The 12219-nt window shown below is 38.7% G+C and overlaps 1 protein-coding gene across 5 annotated transcripts in view; it reads right to left on the bottom strand.

Moving 5' to 3' along the window:
- cep20 (centrosomal protein 20) overlaps positions 1–12219 on the bottom strand; it is a 41273-nt gene that overhangs the window by 8145 nt on the left and 20909 nt on the right. For all 5 annotated transcript variants that reach the window (XM_063059075.1, XM_063059072.1, XM_063059074.1 and 2 more), the window contains 2 exons: positions 7986–8183; positions 1778–1862 (listed from right to left, as the gene is read on the bottom strand). In XM_063059075.1, the coding sequence (XP_062915145.1) occupies positions 1778–1862; positions 7986–8151 (251 nt within the window). In that variant the 5' untranslated portion in view covers positions 8152–8183. The remainder of the gene's footprint in view (positions 1–1777; positions 1863–7985; positions 8184–12219) is intronic.

Below are 12219 nucleotides of genomic sequence, written 5' to 3'. Positions count from 1 at the left end.
CAATTTAAAGTACTATTCCAAGGTAGGAACCTGTTATGTTTCAAAATATACCACTGGTATTAAAGCATAATTTCTTATATTCCTTTGTTTATTTTTAAAGAGATTACTTGGTCCAGGTGAAAAATTTACATTGGAACACAAGACAACAAATGCTGGAAATCTGAAAACAAAATCTAACTGCTGGAAGAGCCAGGTCATACAGCAACCATGTACAGTCAGAGTTCTACAGCACAGAAACAGGCCCTTAACATCCTTGCCAACCTTTTTGCCTTTCTACACTAATCCCATTTGCCTGCATGAGGTCTATATTCTTCTGTACCTTGTCTACACTTGTGGCTGTCTCAATATCTCTTAAATAATCTGATTATATATATTTCACCACATCCCCCAGCAGCAAATTCCAGATATCTACTACAGTGTGTGAAAAACTTGCCCATATGATTCCCTTTAAACCTCCTTTTGTTCATGGGGAAAAGATTCTGACTACTCCATCTCTGACAAGAAAAGCTGCAGATGCTGTAAATCCGAGCAACACACACAAAAAGTGCTGCAGGAACTCAGCAGGCCAGGCAGCATCCATGGAAAAAAACTAAACAGTCCACATTTCAGGCCAAGCTCTTTCATCAGGACTCCATTGATGCCTTTTATAATGTTGAAACTTCACAACTTTACTTTATTCCTCATACCATCTATCAGCCTCCCTTGCTCCATTCTAATCTCTTCCCATAAATGAAGTCACCCAATCAAAGAAATATCCAGGTGATTCTCTCACGTGCAACCAATGTGGCTACCACAACTGGACACATCTTTCAAGTGTGGTATAACCAGTATCTTGTGAAGTTTCAACATAACATTCCAACTTTTATATCCTAACTATGATGTCAAGCCTTCTTCACGACCCCACCCAATTGGGAACTATGGACTTGAACCCTCATGTCTCCCTGTTCATTAACATTCTTTAGTTCCCTACCATTCATTGTATTGTCTTAACCCAATTTGACTTATCTGAATCCATCACCTCTCATTTGTTGGAATTAAATTCCATCTGAGCTAAATCTTCCTGTTAGGCTTAGATCCTCTTCCTTGCTATTCAACACACCTTCAATGCTCACAAACAGCAAGGATCCCTGCAGTACAGATTTCCAAACAGGGAGGTATCCTCCCACCAACACCCTTTGCTTATCTCACCAAGCCAATTTTGGATCCAGCTATTCAGCTTACTTTAACATTCCAACCAGCCTACCACGCAGGACTTGCAAATGCCTTACTGAAGTTCACTGCTTATCTACTGCTTTGCCATCATTAACCTTTTCTGTTATCTCCTCAAAAAGCATAAAGAAATTAGTGAGACAGGATTTCCTTACACAAAGCAATGATTAGCTTCTGACTTTCTAAACGAGCGTAAGTTCTAGCCCTTAAAATTTTCTGCAATGATTTCCCTACCACTGGCTTAACTTTTTTTTGTCCTTCTTAAATAAGCAAACAACATTACCTATTTTCCAGTCAGCTGCAGATGGGAACAGACTTAATGTTTCAAGGTAATTACTCATTATTAGAAAAGTGAGAAACAAAATAGCTTGAAGCTGCAGAGGAGAGTGAAAGGAACGAAGAAACAGTATCTGATAAGGCACAGACCAAAACTGTGAGCATTATTACTAAATTCTAACAGTAAGAGACAGAAGTGAAAGTAAATTAAATGTTTTATAATACTTGAACGTACCATATGAAATTAAAAGCAAAATTTCAGATTTTAGTCAGTTAACTAGGATTTGCTTACACAGTTTTAATGCTTGAATCTTCAACAATTTTCAGTTCATTCACTAGAAATTGTCTCTCTAAGGGTATCTCAGGTTGGTCAGCCTCTGTGTGGAAAAGTTTACTGCTATTAGTCATAACATTTAATGCAAATTTTGATCTAAACAAAAGCAATGGAGGAGATACTATTTTGTTTATGCAAGTTTGAACATGGAATATGCACCATAACAAAAATTCCCTTTTGTAGAATGCATTGATAAGGTCAGTAAATTGTTACGCATGGAAGTAATGCCCTATCACAGTATCTGAAGATAAAATCTTTTTGTAAAGAATATTCTTTTCTGAAATAATTTCTGAATAATAGTTTAGATTTTGGCTGCTTTTAAAATGAGTTCTGAAATGAACTCATTTGCTGGTATAGATTGCATCCTGATAATAAAAGTCAAAATTTGAGAGAGTGTAACTAAGTATAGAAAAAGTGAAAAAAAAAATGGGGATATCACAATATTTCAGGAAATCTTCAGATAATCTAAATCCATGCCTGGATGTACAAACAAACAAAAATGAAGGAAAGCAAAACCACAGACAAGACTCTAAGCCTAACTTGTAAATGACTACTGAGGTAGAGATGGTTCTTCAGGAAGTCGACAGTGCTACAATGTAAACAACAGGAATTCTGCAGATGCTGGAAATTCAGGCAACACACATAAAAGTTGCTGGTGAACGCAGCAGGCCAGGCAGTATCTTTAGGAAGAGGTGCAGTCGACGTTTCAGGCCGAGACCCTACAATGTATAATGGTTTGCTATCCATCTACTTGAAGCTATACAGCAATAGTGTTTCCAAAGTGTTAAGCTTATTCCATGTAACAGTAAAATCTTGGGAACCAAACAGACTAGTCGAGTTCTGAAAATCAACTTTTAAAAGGGAACAAGAGACTAAAGCAGCAAGTTACAAGGGAGAGAAATCCAAATATTTGAGTTGCAATGACTTACTATATAAATATTCAAGACATATAGATAGTTGGTGGGAATATTTTCCAGTTATGTACTAGCTGAATAGAAAATGTTAAGAAATTGGTGTTAAGTGTAAAAAGTTAACTATGAACCCTTTTATTTTCTGAAATCATTTCTGAAGAATATTTTGTGTTCTGGCTGCTTTCAAAGTGTTTAAAGTGAGATTTGAAATAAACTCAGTTGCCAGAACAGATAGTACCCTGGTAACAAAGAGCCAAAAATTGTGCAAATGGCTAACTTTAACGAGAGTGGAAAAATAAAACTGGGCATGTAACAACACTGAGTGTTTCTGGAAAACTTCAGATGAACTAAGTCCATGCCTAAATGAATTATGATAAACAAACAGGTGAAAATGAAGGGAAACTAAATGACAGACCAGTGTCTAAGCACATTGCAGACTAGTGTAAACGTTAATCCTGTGTGCAGTGACTCCTGAAGTGGAGATGACTGTGGAGATTGCTGGAGGTGGAGAAGTGACAGACATCTCGGTAGTCGAGCATCTTGGAGATAGTAACAACTCCCTGACTTTAGGACAGCCAGGGCGAAGGATGAGGGAAGATGAAGGGGACCGATATCCTTGTGAGTAGGTTTGCTTGAGCTGTTGGAAAGGCTTTAGACTAACTTGGCACGGGATTGAGAACTGGAATGATAAAGTTGAGGAAAGGGCAGTTGGTAGACAAGTCAATGCATTGTCTACTAAGACTGCAAGGAAGGACAGGCAAATAAGGCAAAATTGCAGTCAGTGGGATGAGTTGAAATGTAACGGGGGTAAAATTGAAAAGGATGATGGATGCAAGACTGAAGTGTTATATTTGAATGTACACAGGATACAGAATAAGGTAGATGAACTTGCAGCATGGATACAAATTGGCATGTATGACACTGTGGGCATCACTGAGTCATGACCGGAAGAAGATAATACTTGGGAGCTTAAGCATCCAAGAATACACAGTGTATCTAAAGGACAAGCAGGTAGGCAGAGGGGGTCAGGTGGCTGTTGGTAAAGCATGAAATTAAAACCTTAGAAGAGGTGACGTAGGATTGGATGATGCAGAATCCTTGTGAGCAGAGTTAGGAAACTACAAGGGTAAAAAGACCCAGATGGAAGTTATATACAGGCTTCCGAACAGCAGCCTGGAGGTGGGATATAAATTACAATGAGAGATAGAACAGGCATGTAATAAGGCCAATGTTATGACAGTCATGGGGGATTTCAATATGCAGGTACATTGAGAAAATCAGGTTAGTGCTGTATCCCAAGAGAAAGAATTTGTAGAATGCTTACGAGATGGCTTTTTAAGAGCAGCTTGTGGTTGGGCCCACTAGGAGAAAGGCAATTGTGGATTGGCAATTCTTGTTGTATAATGAACCAGATTTGATAAGGGAGCTTAAGGCAAAGGAACTATTAATCATAGTATGGCAGAACTCATCCTGCAGTTCGTGAGGGAGAAGATAAAGTCACATGTATCAGTATTACAGTGGAGTAAAGGGAATTGCAGCGGCACGAGAGAGGAGCTGGATGAAGTTGATTGGAAGGGGAGACTAGCAGGGATGATGGCAGAATAGCAATGGCTGGAGTTTCTGGGAGAAATTCAGAAGGTACAGAATAGATACATCCCAAAGATGAAAAAGTATTCTAAAGAGGCATCCATGGCTGACAAGGGAAGTCAATGACAGTATAAAAGCAAAAGAGAAGACAAACAACACAGCAAAATTAAGTGGTTAGAAGGATTAGGTAGCTTTTAAAAACCAACAGAAGGCAAGTTTAAAAAAAACATAAGGTGCTAAAGATACCAGGTTTTTTCCCAATTTTTTTCAAATACATAACGAGAAAATGAGAGGCAAGGGTGGATACTGGACTGCTGGAAAATGATGCTGGAGGGGTAGCAATGTGTGACAAAAAATGGCAGACTAACTTAATAAGTACTTTGCATCAGCCTTTACTGTGGAGGACACTAGCAGTATGTCAGAAATTTGAGTGTGTCAGTGGGCAGAAGAGTGTGCAGTTGCTATTACTAAGAACAAGTTGCTTGAAGCTGAAAGATCTGAAGGTAGTTAAGTCAACTGGGCCAGATGGAATACACCCCAGGGTTAATGAAAGTGGTAGCTGAAGAGATTGTAGTGTCATTAGTAATGATCTTTCAAAAATCACTAAAACTTGGAATGGTTCTGGAAGACTGTAAAATTGCAAATGTCCCTCCACTGTTTAAGAAGGGAGGGAAGCAGAAGAAAGGAAATTATAGACCAGTTACCCTGACTTCAGTGGCTGGGAAGATGTTGGAGTCCATTGTTAATGATGAGGTTTTGGGGTACTTGTACGCACAAGATAAAGTAGGCCAAAGTCAGTAAGGTTTCCTTAAGAGGAAATCTTGCCTGTTAAATCTGATTAAATTGTTTGAGAAAATAATAAGCAGTATAGACAAAGGAATCAGTGTGGAGTTGTTTACTTGGATTTTCAGAATACCTTTTGACAAGGTTCCACATGTGACGCTGCTTAACAAGATATGGTATTACAGGAAAGATACTAGAATGGATAGAAGATTAGCTGATCAGCAAGAGGCAAAGAGTGGGAACAAAGGAAGCCTATTTGATTGGCTGCTGGTGACTAGTGGTGTTCCACAGTGGTTGGTATTGGGATTACTTCTTTCCACATTATACAATACTGTACAAAAGTCTTAGCATATATGATTGCACACTCAGAAGGAGACATAACGTAAAGATTTTTACTCGTGTATGTGAAGGATGTAAGAAATAAAGTCAATCCATTCAAATTCAATTAATACTTTTGCACAGTACTGTATTTGTCAACGTAGCGGGAGGAAAGGATGTTGGGAATGGCAAGAGTGGAACACCATGGGAGGGGTGTGGGACATGTGGCAGAGGAGAGTTGGGGCAGAGGGAGGCAGCACAGATGCAGACATACACCACCCTGAGGCACCAGGCAAGGTCATTTGATTCCAAACATTTGGAGTATTGATCATTACAGAATGTCTCTCTGGAGCTTCCCGCTCCCTCTCCTCTCCCTTCCCCTTTTCTCAACCAATATTCCTCTCTCTGCCCTGTTCCCACTCTCAATCTACATTAGACACCTACATCAGAATCAGGTTCATCGTCACTCACATTATGTCATGAAATTTGTTTTTTTGTGGCAGCAGTACAGTGCAATACATAACATTACTACAGTACTGTGCAAAAGTCTTTGGCACCTTAGCTACATGTGCCCAAAACTTTTGCATGGTACTGTATAGCTACTGTATGTACATGACGGAATTGATGTATTTTTGACCAAATAGTGTTGAGGAGGCAGAGAGTCTGCAGAAGGACAGATTGGGAGGATGGGCAAGAGCTGGCAGATGGAACATAGTGTACGGAATAGCCTGGTCATGCACTTTGGCGGAAGGAATAAAGGCATAGACTATTTTCTAACTAGGAAGAAAATTCAAGAATCAGATGGGCAAAGGGACTTGGGAGTCTTTGTGCAGGAATCCCCAAACGTTAACTTGCAAGTTGAGTCGATAGTAAGGAAGGCAAATGAAATGCTAGCATTCATTTCCAGAGGACTAGAATATAAGAGCACGGACATAATACTGAGGCTTTATAGGGCATTGGTCAGATCACACTTGGATTATTGTGAGCAATTCTGGGCCCCTTACCTAAGAAAGGATGTACTGGCATCGGAGAGGATCCAGAGGTGATTCATGAGAATGACTCCAGAATGAAAGGGTTAAGGTATGAGGAATATTTGATGCCTCTGGGCCTGTACTTACTGTAGTTTAGTAAAATGGGGGCGGGGGGGTGAATCTCATTAAAGCTTATTGAATATTTAAAGATACAGATGGAATGGATGCGGAGAGCATGTTTACTGTAGTGGGTGAGTGTAGGACCAGAGGCCACTGTCTCAGAATAGCGGGACATCCATTTAGGACAGAGATGAAGAGGAATTTATTTAGCCAGAGGGTGATGAATCAGTGATGAATCTTTTCCACGGACAGCAGTAGAAGCCAAGTCATTGGATATATTTGAAGCTGAGGTTGATAGGTCCTTGATTATAAGGGTGTCAAAGGTTACAAGAGAAGGTTGCAGGAGAATTGGATTGAAAGGGATACTTTCTAGCATACCTGTAGAATGAAGGGTTGGATGTTAACAGGTAAATAACATGAGTGCAACAGGCTCTCTGCATTTAGGCACAGACTGTTTCATTTAATTGAGGTGCTCAAGCAAACCTTGGCAGACCACCATTCATCTGACCTTACAATGGCAGGAAGGTCATTGATGAAATATATGATTGCATCTACTAAATTGCTCCAGAAACTCCCGTAGCCTCCAACAAACATTCTTTTGCACTGCCATTGAATGATTCCAGGCTCTGTACAGTTTTCCATTTGTCATAATTCCATAATGTCACAGTCAAATGTTGTTAAATGATGATACGGACTCCTGACTAGCTGCTGAACATCAGCTTTTTTTAAAACCCATGTTTAGACAGTGATGTTTTGAAATGAGTAATCCTATAGGTACTATACCTAAGGCACTCAGCAGGCTTTCATTCAGTACCATTGATGGCACTTTCACTTTATTAAGCTAAAGAGCAAACTGATGGATCAATAATTTGCTGAATGGGCCAGTTTGTAGGGCTATAAAAACCAGATAGGCACCACCCAAGTCACTGGACTTATAAACTCAAGAGTTCAGGCAGCACCTATGGAGAGGAATAAACAGTCCACATTTCAGGTCGAGATTCTTCAACAGGCCTTTGTCATCAAGTCATTAGACTTGATACTTTCAGGGTTTTCTTCCAAAACTGCTAATTTTCTTCGTTCCTATAAACAATAATGAAAAACTGCGAAATAACTATCTAGTCAATTTATACTTATACTGTCCGCATTACTGGACTATTGGAAACTAAGAAAGACTGATGGAACTTGATTTTACTTGTTAACTCATGGGTTACACATCTTCCATTTTACAAAGTAATGTAACAAAAAAAAGGGGTAGCATACACTAAATATTTGATTTGCTGTGTATTATTACCAGTAGAAAATTATCTGTGTGGCATTAGACTGAAAGATCTGAGAATGTTTTTGATCTGCTAACTTGACTGAGTCAATGTACATGTTATTACAGATTTTTGTTACAAGAAAGTTAGTATGTATTATACAGTTTCCTCAAATGATAACATATTAACTTCCATTTATTTCTGACTTTACATAACATACCTGCAGTCAGCACTGATGCTGTGTACTTGTATTTATTAAATTCAAGATATTCACGGATGAGTTCATTAATAAGAAGATTTTCATGTGACAGTGGGGGCCTTGGCTCACTCTGATCATCCAGAGCACTAAAAACCTCAGCTCGAATTTGGGCTTTTAGTTGGCCCATTACACCTCTTTTCTCCAAGGTCTCTTTCAGAACTGTAAATCAAAGAGATTTGAAACAAAATTTCATTTTGAATGCATGCAGATTATAAGGTAATAAAGTTAATAGGCAATAGGTGCAATTACAAATGTACCATTAAACTATTGAAACAAAATTTCACAGTTGAATGAGGGATGATCTCATTGAAACCGACTGAATATTGAAGGGCCTAGACAGAGTAGATATAGAAAGGATGTTTGCTATAGTGGGGAGAGTCTAGTACCAGAGGGTACAGTGTCAGAATAGAGGAACATTCCTTTGGGACAGAGTCGAGGAGGAATTTCTTTAGTCAGAGGGAGGCAAATCTGTGGAATTCATTGCCACAGATGGCTGAGGAGATAAAGTCACTGGGCATATTTAAAGCAGAGATTGACAGGTTTTTGATTAGTAAGGGTGTCAAAATTTACAGGGAAAAGGAAAGAGAATGGGGTTGGAGAGGGATAATAAATCAGCACATGAAATGGTGGAGCAGACCCAGTGGGCCAAATGACCTAAATTTTTTCTTGTGACTTATTGTCCTTATGGTCCTAATTGCAAGATCAACAGACATCCGAAGTCTTCCATAATATATCAGTTAATATTCTTATCACTTCCAACAAAATGGACAGATGAATATTACACCACATGATACTTTCAGTGACACCACAAATACTAGTTAATTTCACATTAAACAAGAAATGATAGTTCATCAATTGTAGCAGAAATACTGCACTGCTGAAAAACTGAAAGCAAAAATACACATTTTCCTGAAAGCCATTTCTTCACACAAAACACAACAAACATAATAATCCCTATTTTAAACCAGAAGAGACAAAAGCAGCAGCATCTAACTTCACTATAATATACTGCATTTGATAATGTTACTTTTCAAACATAATTGTGGGAAATAAAGATGTAGAAGATAACAAACTGGATAAATTAACTGGCTAACAGAAAGTTGAGGTTAAGCACAAGTGGGTATATTTCTAGTTAGTAAATGTAGTCCTAGAGTCAGACTTATTACATTTCACATAAATGATATAGATGAATGGACTGAAGAATGTTTGCCTAATGAGCTGATGACAGAATGGTAGATAGTAAAGTAAGTTGTCGAGAGGGCATAAGGAAACTACAAAGAGATGTAGATAAAGTGAGTGGTGAAGATCTAGCAGACTAAGTTGTAGGTGAAGCACGTTGAAGGAACTCAGCAAGTCAGGCAGAATCTATGGAAAGAAATAAAGAGTTAATGTTTTGTGCCTTCATCAGAGCTGGATTTCCAGCATCCGCAGAACCTCTCATGTTTAAAATTATGGGAGAATACTGATTTGTCTAATTTGGCCAGAAGAAAACAAATAATGTAAATTGCAAGAAGTTGCAGAAGATGTAATTAGGAAAGCTAACGAATGTTATTGTCTTTTACTGAAGACATTGAACAACAAAGTAGAAACAAAATGCTTCAGATATACAGGGCATTCATGAATATGTGTTCAGCAGTGGAAAGATATTAAGGCATTGGAAGCAGTTCAAAGAAGGCTTATTATTAAACTAATATTTGGGAATTAGTGATAAGAGGACTTGATTTGAGCATAAAGGGGGAGCATGGTAACGAAGCAGTTAGTATAACACTTCATGGCACTAGTGATTGGGGTTCAATTCCTGCTGCTGTCTGTAAGGAGTTCGTATGTTCTCCCCATGACCATGTGGGTTTCCTCCCACATTCCAAAATGTACAGGTTAGAGTAGTAAGTTGTGGGCATGCTATGTCATCATCAGAGTATTGCAACACTTGCAGGTTACTTGCAGCACATTCTCGAACTGTTGGTTGTTGACACAAGCAACAGATTTCACTGTATGTTTCAGCGTACATGTGACCAAAAAACTAATTATTAAAAAATCCTAAGGGGTGCAGAATCCAAACAGAACATTTTCTCCTATTGGAGAATACAAAACTAAAGGTTACTATTTAAAACTGTTGATTATTATATTCAAAGAAGGACCAAGTTTTTCAGTGTTAAATAGTGTTATTTAGTCCATATAGGCACTAACATTCACTTTGAGCTTTCTACTATCCATCCTAATCTATTGATACGGTCCACTTTTCACTTCTCTCACGTGTTTGCTTAACCGCTCCTTAAGTACATCCATATTCCATCAACTACTCTCCTGAGACAGTAAGTACCATATTCACATTCCCTTTAGGTAACAGACTTCTTTTGAGTGCTTAAAAAAATGATGACCTCTACTTTTCTCCCAACAATACTTTATTTCCACATGACTCAGAAAGCAATTATTCAGCCCATCAAGTCCACACTGGCAACCTACTCTCTTGCTCATTAACATTCATTCCCCCACCACTGATTTTTTTCTTTATCTATTTATTTAAAGATGCAGCATGGTAACAGGCCTTTCCGGCCCAATTACACCCATGTAACCACTTAATCTACTCGGTCATACAACTTAGGAATGTGGGAGGAAACCCATGCGGTCACAGGAAAAATGTTAGCGCCAGGAGTAATTTACAGAAACAGAGTAACTAAACAACCAGCAGGAATTTGGAATGTGGTAGGCATTGACAATGCCCGGGAAAAAGCCACGTGGGGTTGTGGAGAATCTGCAAACTCTACAAAGATGGTAGAGGTCTGAATCAAAACGAGAACGGCAGTCTAGGAGACATTTTCTAAACCTAAAGGCCTCAATTAGACTTGTGCTTCAATTTCTTGACAAAAAAAAACTAGTATTTTTCTGCCTGATCTTTCTTGTAAATCTTGTTTGCATTATGTTGCGCATTGAAATTCTTTTTATACCATAACCACAAGAATTATGACCAATACACTCCATGGGTGTTATTATATCAGTCAGTCCCTGCAGAAGTATTGACTAAAGAGACAAATTAGTCCAAAGTAACTTGGAATCTTAAGTGCTAGCAGGCGAACACTATGTATTAAGTTGGCAGGATTGCAAATTATATTGCGAGTGTAAATCCTGGCAAAGACTTGGCTTTCAGGTAAGGTCTGAATTTTATATAGCTCAAAGTATATTTTTAGAAGTAACATAGTAGGCAGGGGGTGTGGAATGACTATCCTTTTTAGGAAGCAGAACATGGGGATATTTTAGGTGGGAGAAATGAGAGAAATACTTTGGCTTCATCTGGAGTTTGTCATAAATATGTATAGTCAATCGATGCTTCTTTATTCAGCATACAAAGACTGCTACTAAAGAGGATGTCTTAGCCTCAGGTGCTCAGTAATGAGGCTGAATGGAATATATTCCTAATATGGAATGCAGTCCTACTATTAGTACGTAATCTGGAGGCTCAATTTCAAAAGACCAAGTATGCAGAAGTGACTAGCCCCTCAGAGTTGGTTAACTGAAGCCATGAAAGGATGCCTGCATTATGCCCACACTCCAAGCAACATTCTTCATCCTGTAGTTGGCATGAGGGGTGTGCCTGCTATTAGCCAAAGGTATCATCCGAGTCATTCTCAATAGCCCCTCCAAGTGACTGAATAGCTGCTCCCTGAATTCCAGTATAGATTTGGTCATGAGGTACAATGGACACACGTGTCAAAACCAGGACAAATAGAGAGCAGAATCAACCACTGTACACTGCACAAAAGCCTCAGACATAATCAAAAAGAGACTGCAAGCATTCTTTTCAAATTGAGTACCCAAGAAATTAATCTCCACCTTGCTTCTACTTCATAATGACAAGCTAGCCAGTGAGTTTACAAACAGACTAAAAGACATTCCACGATCATTCTTGCTGCAAAGCAGTATCAGAAAGAAGTGAGAAAGACTCTAGAACATCACCGTTTTTCTGGGCAGTGATCTAGGTCCAGTCAATTTCTGTTGCTTCATCAATGACAGCTCCCCATCCCCAAATGCAACATTAGAAGTGTGGTTGTTTGGTGGTGATTGTAATATGTTCAATATCCATTTTCAAATGAAGCGACCTATATTTGTATTTAGCAAGGCACAGACAACATCCTCTGATCTCTATAACCAAAATTCTGACAACATGAGAACATAACTACCTGCAGGCTGCTCTCTAAAT

Source organism: Mobula hypostoma, chromosome 9 (genome assembly GCF_963921235.1).
Source record: "Mobula hypostoma chromosome 9, sMobHyp1.1, whole genome shotgun sequence".
Taxonomy (NCBI): domain Eukaryota; kingdom Metazoa; phylum Chordata; class Chondrichthyes; order Myliobatiformes; family Myliobatidae; genus Mobula; species Mobula hypostoma.
This window is presented reverse-complemented; position numbering and strand designations above follow the sequence as displayed.